The following is a 15,000-nucleotide window of genomic DNA, read 5'->3' as shown; positions in this document are numbered from 1 at the left end:
TGGTTACCAGTTGGTCAGACACTGTCACACATAATTGGTGGTTACTTTCCTGGATGAACTTCCTGAATCATAATTAAAATCGAAAGTAGTGCAACGTCCAAAATATCTTAAGCATATATTTTCTTCTGGGTAACTTTTTGAATGTACAGCAACTTGCAAAATTGTCACAGATAAAAAAAATAAAATAAAAAAAAAAGCCTTGGTAATCAGTAGTTTGTGGATGCATTTGGTCAAAACCCAAATGAAGGCTTGCCTCAGAAGGAGTCTGAAGGCTGGGAAGTTTCCAGAAGAGACAGACTGAAGGCAGACGGCCTTTCGGCTCTTTATCATGATAATGAGACGGCTGGCACTGAAGCCAGAAAACACACACACAAAAATCAACCCTAAGGCCAAAAGACGAACTGCGCGTTGATACTGAGGTTAAATGCTGACTACACAGGCCCCTCTCTTTTTTCTTTTGCCCCTATTGAGGAGAAAAAGAAAGGAAAATAGTCCCTCATGCTCCGCCAGCCCACACACTTACACAGATTTTTCACTTACCACAAATTTGTCAAGGCCCGTGCTTCCTGCGTTCGCTACAAAAATGCCGGAGTTGCTGGAGAAAGTGAGTCTTTCGGGCCTCCGCTGGAAGGTGGTCCTCTCAGCCTCGCCACAGTCCATGTAGAGACGCACCTCGTCGTACTCCACCGCCACCTGACACGATATCAAACCCACCCGTCACATGGAATATTCCATCATCAGTTGTCTCAGATGTTGTGGAAGTGATGGTTGGCTTCAGTATTTCCCTCCACAGTGGGATTATTTCAGATCAAAATGTTATGTTGCATGTCAGTCATGTCATACTACTCGGACTGCAACAGACAAATTAACCCCAGTCTCTGTAAGCCTACTTATATTTCTACAGCCTGGAAATTTAAGTCAGTAAGTTTTATTTGTGGAATTTTTTCAGTAAGTTTTTTGTGGAATGTGTGAATTATGTTTTGGCATGACTTTGTTTCTAGGCCTATCAACAAAGTGGTACTGTTTAGCAATGAACAACAAACCAACACCAGCAATGGGGCTTGAAATCACTGGAAAATATGTCCATCTGAGCAAGTCATTTTGTCTCACATTTAGTCATACAAATATAATTTTTCTGAAAACAAGTACAAAATTCTACCACATGAGGTGGTAGTGCAACACTAAAGCAACTGATGGATAATTTTGTGTTATGGCAGGGAGTATGATTGTGAAGTGAAATGATTAATTATATGAAGGAAGAAAATGTGCAAAGAAAATAAACATTACTGTATTTACATAGCAGAGGTCAACAGGGAACCTCAGCCACATAAAAAGTGGATGGCATGATTCACCAACGTATTGGTCTGACCCTAAATGTACTCTGTGTGTAGGATATCACCCGAGCTCACCGTGAAGCGGGTCCACTGGTCGGTCATGTCTGGGACGGGGAAGGCGGCGGCCTTGTGGCTGTGGGACGCCCGTTCTCTGTCAGTGTAGTACAGTAAGATGCTCTGGAGGCCACCCCGCACCGGAGTGAGGGCCAAACCCAGCTCCACCACTTTCTGACGGGTATCTGTGACGGCAAAGAGCACCCCTCCTCTGGGACTGCTGGGCCGCACCTAGTGCAATATAGATCAATTCAGAATTAATATCCTGATACAAGGAGATAAGAATATACTATATTACTATACTAATATAGGTACAATAATGTCTCTAAAACTCATTATTAAGTATCACAGGCTGTACTACAAGTCCCTGTGGGAATATTACAATGATACTATAAAACATAACGCTACAGTAAAGACCAATAAGGCCACTATTAACCACCAGTAAGCTGTACTGAGTATCATGAACATGGCACAAGTACCACAGGGATACTGGAATGATTTAATACTGCACTGGAAAAAATATATTCATCTTTAGCCACGTCACTAGGATAAACTCTGGCATTTTAAGTTTCTGCAAACCAAGGATACGCTAAAATGTGACCCTTTCACATTTTGTAACGTGACATTAAATGAGTGAAAAACACCATGTTCTCCCTGAGTCTTGTGTAAAGTCAGAGCCGTGTTTGTTTTTAGCTAATGTTTGCTAGCTATTACTAGCAAGCTGGTTAGTTAACCATAACCCTTTCCTAACATTAACTGTGAGCGTTCCCTTACCTTAACCACGGTGACAAACCTTTTCCTAACCTTAACCAAGTAGTTGTGGTGGCTAACGAAGCTAACAAAGCAAATGAAAGAGGTTAAAGAAGCTAACAAGTTAACATTAACAGTAGCATGTTGTTGCCGCAGGCTTCCACCACATTAGCTGTAAGTCCACATGTGGAAATGCAAGGGATTTTTGGTTCTGAATTGTAGGCATTTCAACATATTAGTTGGTTTGCAGAAACATAAAATGGCATTATTTTGTTCTGGTGACTGGGTTGCTGCCTGAAGAATACAAAAGTTTTAACTGGCTGGAACCAAATTTCCCTCAGAGGTGAATGAAAAGAGGAACGTCCCTGTCGCAGGGAAAACTTCTGCATGGGAAGCAAAGTGGGTGCAAATCCAACTGATCTGCTCAAACGTGTAAAAATGAGGATGCACTCCTAAATAAATTCAAAATAAATAAATAAATTCAAAATAAATAAATAAATAAATATTATTTCAAGAAAAAGAGCATTCAGTTCATCTCTTAGCAAAGGCTGTTTTTGCAAAAAAGAAAGAAAAAGGGGAAAAAAAGACAACAAAATTGTCCACCTTTTTTCATGTGTCTCCTCAGCAGACCACAAGGGGGTGACAAAGCATAATTCAATCCTGGCCGCACACTTCCTAACTCGTTTCTAAAATGTATTTTAGAGAATTTCAGTCACAGTGTAATTTAAAATCTGTCTCTCTGAATTGATTTGGGGTAATTTGACTTTGAGATTGCATGTCGACATGGCCGAGCGCAAGAGTGAAACTCACATATTTCATTTCAAATTTTGAATGCAAGAAACCACAAAATGATTGATTACTCCTTATTTCTGGTAATTGTGCATTTTACTGTGGTTTTGTGGTTTTAGGATATCTTTTCAGCTGTACTTAAAATTAATTACATGGATTCTATGGATTCTGTGAATACTATAAGCAATGCAAATTCATGTGCTTGGACAACAGAGGAGATGCTGATTCTATAGTAGACAAGCATCCCTGGTCTTGAGGCCTCAGCGTTCAAAGCCAGAGTGAAGGATGCTGTACCGTCACGATGATGGCAAAGTCCCGGTAGAAGGGGCCTGGGATGAAGGTCCTGGTGAGCCGGCCGATGTTGGCGTCGGGTCCAAAGCTGTAGGCTGGAAAACCCTCGTAGCCCGGGGTGAAGGAGACGTGGGGGGGGAGGGGGACGCCGATCAACTCTGTCAGGTCCAAATGACCTCCTGAATCTCGTTCTGAGTGATTAAAGAGAGGGAGAGAGAAAGAGGAGAAAAAATTGAATCAAGATACATGAATAAAAGCATAAGAAGAGTTTCAGACAGACAAGTAGACACCGCTTTTTCCATCCTTTTCTTATTGGAGCTGCTGAGATGCTGAGAAGCTGCTCCATCTGCTCTCTGACTTTCAGTCCACACACCACCAAAATTCCAGAGACTGTTTTTACCTCAACCTTCGACAAACCAAATGCTGCAATGCCATCTCAAAGAAAGCTGTTACATCTCTCCACCCCTGTTCCTGACACTGCTGATCTCTTTAACAAGCTCAGGTTATATTTTGTACTAAGCTTCTGTTTTGCACTGACACAAAACTTTGCAAGTGATTTTGTTTTGTATTTAAGATCATCATCTTACTAATTTCATAATATTGAAAAATCAAAGATTTTTCGATGAATATGACTTGATAGAAGCAACACTATTTTATACATTTTGTGTTGAAAGATTTTATTCATTGTTTTGTGATATTGTGAGTGAAATATCTTTAAATCAACCAAATTGTTGGCATGTACAGTAATTTGACTAAAAACAGCCTGTATGAGGCTTGGCAAGTCTGTCATTCTTTGCAGATGCAACCAGAAAGCTCAAGAAAAATTAACCTCTTAAACTATCTGAGAACATTTTTTCCCCATATTTTATGACAATATAGAAAAAAGTACCCTCCTTAAAGCTACATCACACTTGCATTGTGTGAAATATTCAAAACTATTATTTTATGGCTGCAGCAAATAGTCTAGATCAAATACAAAACATCTAGATGTCTTGCACATCATTTTATACATATTTCCCTGTAATTCAGCGGACATATTTGGGATCTAGGATCTCCACTGTAATTTAAAATAAAGTTTTTGGTTTGAACAAAGCTCTGCTGCACAGCCATGACAAACCCACATGTGGGAGTGGCGGAGTCAAAGAGGATAGCAGCACACTTGTCGGGATCGTTTGTCAAGAGCACAAGTGGTTGGGGAAAGACCAAGTGTTGACTGTCATTTATAAAAAACACATGAAAATTACAGATGAGGAAAGATAAATACAAGTTTATTGCATGCGTGCACTTCAATGTCAGGTGGAAATGCGAGACCCATCACTGAAGCCGTTCCAGCAGCTCCTGACGTCCCACCTCACACCCCGCAGACATGTTTGTTCCCCGGTGTTGTCCTCTACCTGTGCACTGCGGCTACGCATCGGAGACAAACTTCCTTTGTGAATCAGCATGGCGGGACGTTAATTTGACATGATTTGGACCAGACTCTGCCTACGCCTCGCTGCCCTGCCTTGTGCAGACATAATCCTCCGCATCAGCAATGCACAGACAACGGCCTGCAATTAGTGTGTGTGTGTGTGTGTAAAGAGATGGCTTCACATTCCCCCAGTTCCCCCCACTATGGAGCCCGTCTCCCGTGGCGACAAACTCTCACTTAGACATTCCCCTGGGACTTATATCTCTGTCACACACACACTCACACACACACACACACACACACACTCACGCACATCTCACCCACACGGACACACACAAGCCCCAGACCAGACCAGACAGGTCAATGTGTGGGAGTCTCTAATTCATCAGTCTGACCAACTGGAAACATACCAGATTAAAGGGCCTGGTGTGTGTGATGTGTGTGTGTGTGTGTGTGTGTGTGTGTGTGTGTGTGTGTGTGTGTGTGTGTGTGTGTGTGTGTGTGTGTGTGAGCGAGGCTTCTGTGTCCAACCCCTCAGCACTTATTGTACACACACAGCAAGTGGAGAATTTACACGTTTATTGGCGTTCAAGTACAGGTGGTGAGGTGGGCATTCAAGATGTGCGCACACACACACACACACACACACACACACACACACACACACACACACACAGAGTCTCCAAGCCTCAACACCTCCAGTCCAGATGTACAGAGTCATTAGTGCCCTGTAATGACTGAAGGGAACAGACAAGACACTGCTCTGAGAAAACTCAAGTTACGACCCGATTGTTGACTTGAACGTTTTATTGCAGCCAGGAGTGAAGCAGGACAGATCATTCAGATTACTGTCTCTTTACAGAGTGGTGCAGTGGAGGGTATTCAATTTACAATTTAGTGTATACCCACCTGTCAGCCAAATAGCCACTGAAATATATAGGAGAATATACCCACTTCATCCTCAGTGATCCTCCCACCTACACATTAGTGTACCCACCTCATCACTACACCCCTCACTATAAGCCACTTGAAAGGCACAAAGAAAGATCTGGCAACAATTTAGATAAGTTTAAACACCAAAATATACCCAATCAAGTAATCATCTCTGACCTTCTGAAATAAATAAGTGTCAGTTTTGCTACTCTCTATCACCGAGTCATAGAACACATCAGCGAGCACCACTCACTGAGACTTCATCAGTGGAACATACAAGGAAAAAAAAGATCTGATTGTACACAAACAACAGGAATTCCAAGTGAGTTCTGGGAAACACAGTAAGCACAGTGAGCAATTAGCAATCGAGATGAAAACAAACAGTAATAAGTATCTGCAAATATACAAATAAATGCTGTTCATAATGTGAGAACTAGGCCCAAGCTGATTTTGACAGATTTATTTGAAAATCTAGAATTAGATTTAATTCTTTTTCACATTTTTTGGGGGGTAGGGGGGTGAATAACTGGGTAATCCAGCTTGCCGAAATTCCCCACAGATTTGAATGGACTCAGGACGGGTTAGTGACTGGAGTGGGGAAAGGCTGACATTTAACAAAACATTTGAGCATTTGCCCAAATCGGGCTGTTTTGCTTTGCTGACCCAGTGATAAAAAGGCCCCATTTACACAGCACATTACATGTGTTCAGATTTTCTGCTGCTGTGCAAGTACAGTATATCTGGACGCCATGTGAAACAACTGCGCAATAATATGGATATCTGAAAATAATGACCAAGATTACAGCTGGAATCTGGTCTGTGAATGCCTTGGCAATGGAAAGCTAGAGGTGATTACTGGTCCACTTGGACGGCAGCCATTTCCAGACACTGAAAGAGCATGTTGACACTGTTATTACTGTGCAAAGCTCTCATAAGGTGCGAGGTGGCAAAACATACACTGTGAGAAATGTACCAGGAGGCAGCAAAACTGTGGCAGTCTCAAAGTGGACGCAACACCGGTTATTAAACTCAATCTGAATTTTTTGGGGGTCGAGTGAAACAAGCAGGAAAAAAGCTGTGGACACTATATTTGGACACACACACACAGCTGTGTAACAACACTCTCAGCAAGTCCTACGGCTTAATCTCATTCTAACGATACCATGTGATATGGATTTACCTGTGGGTAGCAGTGGATGCTGAGATCTAGTTAAGGTAGATGCTGAAAGAGATTTTATGTAACTCGCTCTATGGAAAGGGATTTTTTTTTGCCTGCAGTCGGTTAATAATTCAATGTGTTAAGTGATTAATTGTCTCCAGGTCTTATATATAGTCACTTGTTTATGTTGTCGGTAATCCATTCATTCATTGCTTCATTCATTCAGTGATTCAGTAAACAAACACTCAAACAGTCATTAATCCTTAAGTCATTCATTCACTGCCAGTCAACAACTTTTTCCACTCCCTCCTCCTGGCCCTAATCCTAGTCATGGTGGCCTCTTATCAGCTTGTGGCGACTTCTCCAACCAATATTATCAACCCCCTTCCCTCCACCCCCTCCACACGCTGTAATGCATAACCTTTTAAAGCCACTGTGACCCTGCCGATGCCACACAAAAGCCTCACGCTGCTCAGCTCGCCCTCCCTGGACTCAGAGAGATGAAGTAGCATAAAACACACGGCACAGCGGGACGTGACCATGACACACACACAGATCAGCGGGGCGGAGAAAAACAGCCACAGAGGTGCCTGGGAGATGATGCAAAACACGAGAGGCAGTTTGAAGGATGCCTCGCATGAGGGTGGGAAGAGGTTGATTTCTTCATATTTTAATAAAGGGGGCCAATGTCTTTTCAACATCTCCATTCTAATTTGTGTTAACAAGTGGGGGGTGCAATGCCTTGGTATGTGTCCGTAGACTAATTTGCCACTTGACAACCAAGAACAACTTTTCCTCTTCATTCAGTCAAAAAAAAATGCACTGGCTCTCCAATGTCATACATTTTATATTTTTATACTTTAATCCAGATTTTCCCTTAAAATGTCCCTTGAGAAGCTTCAAAGTAAGAAAAATTATTATTATTATTATTCTGTACCTGCTGGTTTCAGATATTCAATGATGCTACACCAGACTAATACTAAGTGAAATATTCAAAACCAAGATGCTACTGTTTTATGGCTGCAAATTTCATCCAATAGAAAATATCTAGATGTCTTATGCATAATTTTATATGCATTTCCCTAAAATTCAACAGCACAGAACAAAGCTGGTCCACACAGCAATGACAAACCTACTGATGGGACTGGCAGGGTTGCAGAGGTTTAATGGAAAATTTGGCTGTGGCAGGGACTGATCAGGTTGAACTGGTTTCCACATACAACCCACTCTGAGCTGCAAGTGTTAACACAAAACCTACTGTACACCTTTCACCTGCTCTTTTTCTTCTCCTCCTCTTCCTCAACACCCCTGTGAGACTCACCATTCTTCCAATGTTTCAGAGGTTTGATTCGGGCCTTGGCTTTGCCGTCTTGGGTGACTCCACCTGGTGCCCCAGGCTTTGCCGTGCTGCGGCCAGGGATGGATGCACTGAGGCTGGGCGTAGGAGGGGCCGGGGTGGGCCCCTCTCTCTGGGTGCTACCTTCCATTACTGCCGGCTCCGTTGTGCTGACAGGGAGGTCCAGGGACGTGAAGGAGGGAGAGGTGGAGGGAGGAACGGAGGGAGGAGAGGAGTCAGAGCCGGCTTCAGGGCCCCCCCAGAAGAAGTTCCACCACTGGGCTTGAGTGGGAGACGAGAGGAGCAAGAGGAGGGCGAGGGAGAGGCGAAGGGCTCCCATCCCGCCTCTTATTCTCACACAAACACGCGCAGACACACACCGAGCCAGCTATTAACTTCTACACCATGCACACTGGCATGCGGCCAACACACAGCACTAAGTCCTGCTATAAGAAGATGCACACAGCATTCCAGGCGCAAACTTTCACGTACAGTTCGAGTCCAGTGACTATACAGGAGTAAGTGAACTGTTCCAAAAAACAATCTGCACAAACTCTTCTGCGCCCCGCTGTCCTCTCTGCAGCCACAGATCTTCTTCAGCACTTCTCCCTTTCTCTTCTTGTCTTCTCTTGTTATGCTCCCTCCTTTCTCCTTCCCTTTCGTTCTGTTTGACTCCCTGACATCTCTCTCTCTCTCTCCCTCTCTCTCTCTCTCTCTCTCTCTCTCACTATCTTCCTCCCCTTCTCTCTCCCTGTGTAATTACTGACTCCCCCTCCTCTGCCATTCTACAACAGAGCAAACTTGATTTTCTCTCTTTTCACCCTCCATCCCTCCCTCCCTCTCTCAAAAAGGCAGATTAGAGAGTTAGCTCACTACTCCTCCCTCCTCCCTCCTCCTCTCCTCCCTCTCGTCTCCTCCCCTCTCCCGTTTGTGTGTGTGTGTGTGTGTGTGTGTGTGTGTGTGTGTGTGTGCGTGCTTTCGAGATCAGAGTCATTGTGGTCTTTCAGGTCCCCCCTCATCCCAGGCAAATGGCCCCTCATGTCAAGCAACAGACACAGATTGAGGGTAACGTGCATTTATGATTGAGATATGGAGATGCATTTAAATAACTCAATAAATTAAGCAAAACAGCTCTGTTCATGCTTTTTAATAGCAAGTAAGTTGGACTATAAAAGATTCAAGGTCAAGTAATAAAAGAAGTGCAGCTAAAATGTCCTATAATTTTGGATGTTTGAAGCATGTGCATGGGTTCAAAAGGTAGAGACAAAAACAAACTAGTTCACACATATGGGTCATTTTAAAGAAGTGGAACAACAGTATAAAGATTTTTGCTCCTGATTATGTCAGGTGCAAAAGTGAAAAAAGGTGCAAAAATCTACACCAAAGAGCGTGTAAATGGATAAGATATGGCACCTCTGTAGTTCTGCTTGGACATCAGAAGTGCACAACTTCACATGTTGGGTGAATTTCCTGCAGCATCATGTTATCAGTGTCCATATTTTACTGATATTAGGTGTACTGCAGATTATCTCTCCATAGGAAAATATATTTAAGGGCACCAACTGTCTGTTAAAACAACTTCAATTAACTAAATAAAACAGCTGAGAATTTCTAAAGTGTTTAGACTTTTTGGGTTGAGAGACAGAGAAAATAAATCAAAAACAGGACCAGAGCTCTGAGGTGCCACAGCTCACTGATCAGAGAGAGAGAGAGAGAGATATTGCAAGAGAGCGGGAGGGAGAGGGAGGCCCCGTATTGATGATGACAAAGGGAGGCCTGTTCTGCTGTATTGTGTCCCTCCAAATGTTTGTTGAGGTCCAGGACGAGGGTTAGAGTTCTGCTGAGGGTGAAGCCTTGGATGATAGTGGTGGTTCAGGCTGAGACTAGCACTCGAACATTAGGGGAACATTCACAACCAACCTTGTTTGTACGGCTTATATGAACTCTGCAGCGTTTTCCTCCCTGACAACCAAGTAAATACAAATGCCATCTGAACTCAGGCGGTGCCAAATAACTGCACCCAGATGCCTGAGAACAGACTTCTTGATCCGCTTTGAATAGACCTGTGGTGCTGTTTGTTGGCAGCAAAAGGTAATCTGTGTCAACTGCATGAAAAGAACCCAAAACACAAGGATTTATGCGTGCATGGATATGAATGCAGGCATCCCTCATGGTTGCAAAGCCCAGCAAAACAAAATAATAACAAAAATATGGACTGCTCATATTCAGCTATTTCTTCACATGTCCTTAACGAGCATGAGCACCAGAGTAAAGGGCACAGATAAGACCGGATCATGATTTTCTAAGGTTCCTGACAGAGTGCAATGCAATTTTGATAATTATTTACACAGCCAGGCCATTAATCAAGGTGTCTGAGACACCGCCTATGTTTATGTGCTAACAATGCGCTCATGCACATTTTGCAAATATTTTTTGCGCACATTCATATCTTTAAATGCAATCAAGTGGCATTTCCTGTTCTGGATGAATTTCTGTATATATGTGTCTTGCAATTCAACTTGCAACTGTATCTTTATGTATCCATGTTTGTATTTGTTTCTTCAGTCAGTATGTTCAGTTGCTATGGTCTTTTTTATCTTCAGTATTCTGTCTTTGTTTTAGGCTTATCTACAGTATATGCTGTTCTCTGTGATATATATTTCCTGTGATGACCCAATTTGCCGATGTTGTTTGTTTAAATATTGCCAATTTAATCTAGCCTGACAGTCAAAACTAATGGAGCCCAATGAGACACAGCAGGCTTGTCACCTTATAGCTCAGTCTCAATTAGTTGAAACAACACTGCCGGTGAAATTTGGGGTTTTACTTAAATCCATTGGCCCTTGGGGTTGGCTCAGAATACAAAATATATTTTGGGAGCTGGACTGAGCTCAAATCTTCCACTCAGGCTCAAACTCTAGAAAGTGATAGTGAACGGGAGAAGACAAGCCAAACTAACAGGGAAATAAGTTTTCTTGACTGGCTTATTTTACAGCAGTGTGTCCACTTTTCAATGGAATGATTGAGAAATTAAACCCATTTCAAAATAAATTAACATTATCATCAAAGATCGTCGATCCATCTCAGAGCAAGCACACAGACAAACACACTCAAACACATTCAACATCAAATCAACAAAAATACATGATTTGCCTGTTCAAAACATTGTAGCAGAACAAAATCAATACACAGATACAATTAGAGCCCGCCCTAAATCACCTGGTAGTAGAGCATTCACAGTCAAGCTGCTTGGTTGATGGGCTGCAATTTTTAGACCACTTGTGGCTATTTCCGTCAGCACTTTTTGAAAAAATAAGGACGCTCTAACACCAAAACTAGGTCAAACTAGGTCGAATAAGGCTTATTTGTTTAAGCAACACATCTGAGATAACGTCTGATTTCAGCAACACTGCAGTGTGAGGCTCTCGATGTGCAGAAGCTAACTTGTTGAGGACTTTGCTTCTCTTTCATTTCGACCTCAGCTATACCTCTTCTACAAAAAGTTCAAAAGTGGACAAATTGTTCAACATCTACACAGCAATCAACATACTCCTAAAAAAACAGTCAATTATACATTTTAGACATTTAGAGTGGAAAACCTTGATCAAATTGTTGCTATGTGGTGCCCTCCCACTTCTGATTCCCTGTCTGTCCTGCTGATGCGTTTGTGGCTGCTGGGATAGTTTCTGCAGGGTAGTGATACAAGGTGTAACAGCAGGAAGGGGCTTCAGAGAGACTACATGTTAAGCTGGCAGAGAGCAATAAGAAGAATGGGGTCAGCGATGGATGCAGACGATGGCATCCACTGAAGTCATTGTTGCTATTGTTACTTTCTGTCCATGCATGTCAAATTATTGTTGCACTGTTGCTCGGCCCACAAAGAGGAACTGTTCAGATGTATAGATTTCCTTTTGTTGTCCCAAGGTGCAAGGTGCAAGCATTCATCTGACAGTAAAGACTGATCAGGTCCTGGGAGCCAGGCTTGCTAAAACACACTTGATGTGAACATTTATGGGTGCAACAGGGTAGGGTTTGGGGTGGTGTGGGGTGGGTGGTGGGGGAGGTGGTGGGGGTCTCTAATGGAGCAGATGATGGGTTTAAGAGTTAACGGGAGGAAACCCCCCAGGGAAAGTCCTTATTAGACCTGGATTAGCTAAGGCAGGGGTTGGTGGTTGGGTGCAATGGGTGAAGAGGGGTGAGAAGGGGTCAGGTAGAGGGCCACGAGGAAGAGTGCTGACTGTCCATACCACTGGTCCCTGGCATGTCATACAACAGCTGCCAACAGCCACTGGCCCCTCTCTCTGAGCCCTACAGGCCTCAAGGTCTTACCCTGGTGGCCCCAAACCAAGGCCTGGGGTCACTTCTGACAGTACGAGTTAGGAGTTGTACTGGTAAGATCCTCGATTACTGTATAGACCTTACTGTCACTAAAAATATTCACGTTCTTAGGGTACATAATGACCAGTAACAATTTAAAGAAGTGTTTTGGCTTTTTTTTTTTTTTTTTTAAACTAAAGTTGTATTAAAATGTTGATTCCCATCATTTCTGATTGGACATTGCCCAAACTCACTGCTAGCTTTAGTGCAGGCTTTATAAAACTTAGAATGTCCTTAGGAAACTTAGAGTCCTATAGTCAAAAACATCTATAAATTTCCACCAAAAAAGTCAACAAACAGGTTTTATTTAGCATTTAACCTACTGACTCAGACTTACGGACAGGTTTACAAACTGCTCTCTATCGTACTCTGCGGAAGTTTACGAATCTTTGGGACATACTGTTGTTAAAAAAGGGTCCAAACACAGTAATGGACTGCAGATTTTCAGTAGATATTAATATTTGACCAGATGGAAAAATTGAATAGACACATGTGACTCTAGTCTACTGAGAGTTTTGAGGCTGATAATGATAGCTACCAAGATGCTGCAGAAAAGTGGCCTCTTGTCAGTAAAGCTTGCATAGTAGTAAAGCTGCACTACATATAGCTAGAAATGACAGAAGTCAACATTTTGCTATGGCCTAGGCTGAAAAATATTGAACATATCCTTTAAGTAATGGTTTAGTCCTTTATATAGTACTGGTCACATAATGGAATACTCAAGAATGTCTAAAACTGATTATGTCTTTAATTACTAGGTAAATTATGTTGCTAGGCAATAGGTACCACTCTCTTTTAATAGCTGGGGTTGCAATTGTTGCCTGTCAGTGTTAACGCATTATTTATGTCTTAAAAAGTTAAAACACAGTTGGTGCTGGTATTTGCAAATTTATGTGGAATTTTTGGGGGATGTTAGGTCGAGGTTTTGTGGCCCGGGTGATAAAAGCAGATTCTGAAGGTGAAAGAGGCCAAAGGACACACCTGATTAAGCCTTTGCCTTCCAAACTGAGACCCATGGTCATGTTTGAGGGGATAAAGGAATGAACAGATGTGAAGAATTGAAAAAGTGGCATATGTTGCACACATTACGCATCACGGTGTATGACTACGACTTGAACAAGAAAAGTGGCCACAAAGGGGACAGTGAGCACATTCTTACGATTATTTCCAAAACCTTTTGCTTTCTGCATGGGGTGACCCCATTAGGGCCTCTGGATTCCAGGAAGAGTAACCCCGTCACCTTTCACCTCTCTCTCACTTCCCGCTCTACCTAGCAACCACCCTGACAATAAACTCTAATTGGTTTACTGTCACAGCCAATCACACGGGGATGCTATGAATTTATTCCCAGAAATAACCATGGAGGTGGTTGCAGGAGACAGATGAGGAATCACAAGACCAGTCAAATTGTATTCATGGGAAATGGAGATTCAGATTCCCAAGTCAGTTTCACTTCTTTCATCTGAAGTGAGACAAACCCTTGCATGACAAAGCCACCCTTATATAATGTCTCCTGTTTTTATTTTATATTTTGCCTAAGGTAAAGATGCATGTATATGGTGTGATATAATTTTTGTAATAAAACAATCTTTGCTCTTCATCCCGTTTGGTTGTTCCGTTTGGGAGAGTTGTGGCATCAAGTTGCAAACTACACATAAGAAGGCCACACTGCTGCAGGCTTATTCTGATAAGTTATTAGTTCCCTATGCATCAGTAACTTAAATCTAAAAATATATTCTTTAATCTTAGCCTGTAATATCTTTTTTTTTTTTATCATGCACAGTGCTCAGATTCCAGCCAACTTCAAAGCAATCAGGACTTAACAGTGTTGCAGCAGGACCAAAGTACAACCATAACAGCATGACCCATTGCTAAACAAATACAGTGATGTATTTTTGTACATTTCCTTCCAGGCATAAACAGATTCAGATCATTGGCAAGTCAGATCTGAGCTGTTGAGATTCAGACAGGATACTATGTGGCTTTCCTTTGTTTAGACAGCCACAGGGAGATCAGATCTTTGACAAAATATATCTTTTGGATTCTTCTTACCCATTGTTTAATTGTGGCTCAAGCAAAAAACAAGAGCAGAATGAAGCGGAGTTTGTTTGCTAATATCACAGAGCTCACCCTCCATTGTTTTACATCAGAGTAATCACCTTCCAATGAATGAGGATTTTTTTTTTTTTTTTTTTAGTGTTGTTAATTTGAAGATGTCAACTAAGAGTGAATTCAGCTCAGCTTGCTCCTACAACACTGACTAGACCTCTGGTGCCACCATGTGGCCATAAGAAGTAATACAGTCCCATGTATCGAGGATGCTTTACACTGGGGGTTCACAAATTCCTTGGACTCCTCAAAGGGGTTCTGGGTAGGGCTGGGCAATATATGAATATTATACTGATATCATGATATAAGACTAGATATCATCCGGGATTATAGATATATTAATATCATGATATGATGTAAGTGCTGTCTAGCCTTGGTTTGTGATGCTGCTTTACAGTGAAGAGATGCACTTTTCTGAACTTATTACACTGTTGTAGCTGTTACATTATTTGTCTTA

At 42.2% G+C, this 15,000-nt stretch overlaps 1 protein-coding gene across 3 annotated transcripts in view; it reads right to left on the bottom strand.

Annotated features, from left to right (window-relative positions):
• col15a1b (collagen, type XV, alpha 1b) overlaps positions 1–8,700 on the bottom strand; it is a 36,717-nt gene extending 28,017 nt beyond the window's left edge. For all 3 annotated transcript variants that reach the window (XM_030074642.1, XM_030074644.1, XM_030074643.1), the window contains exons 1-4: positions 8,043–8,700; positions 3,222–3,409; positions 1,410–1,619; positions 541–693 (exon numbers count right to left, since the gene is read on the bottom strand). In XM_030074642.1, the coding sequence (XP_029930502.1) occupies positions 541–693; positions 1,410–1,619; positions 3,222–3,409; positions 8,043–8,397 (906 nt within the window). In that variant the 5' untranslated portion in view covers positions 8,398–8,700. The remainder of the gene's footprint in view (positions 1–540; positions 694–1,409; positions 1,620–3,221; positions 3,410–8,042) is intronic.
• Between the last annotated feature and the right edge of the window lie 6,300 nt (positions 8,701–15,000).

This window comes from Myripristis murdjan, chromosome 17, assembly GCF_902150065.1.
Source record: "Myripristis murdjan chromosome 17, fMyrMur1.1, whole genome shotgun sequence".
In the NCBI taxonomy this organism is placed as follows: domain Eukaryota; kingdom Metazoa; phylum Chordata; class Actinopteri; order Holocentriformes; family Holocentridae; genus Myripristis; species Myripristis murdjan.
This window is presented reverse-complemented; position numbering and strand designations above follow the sequence as displayed.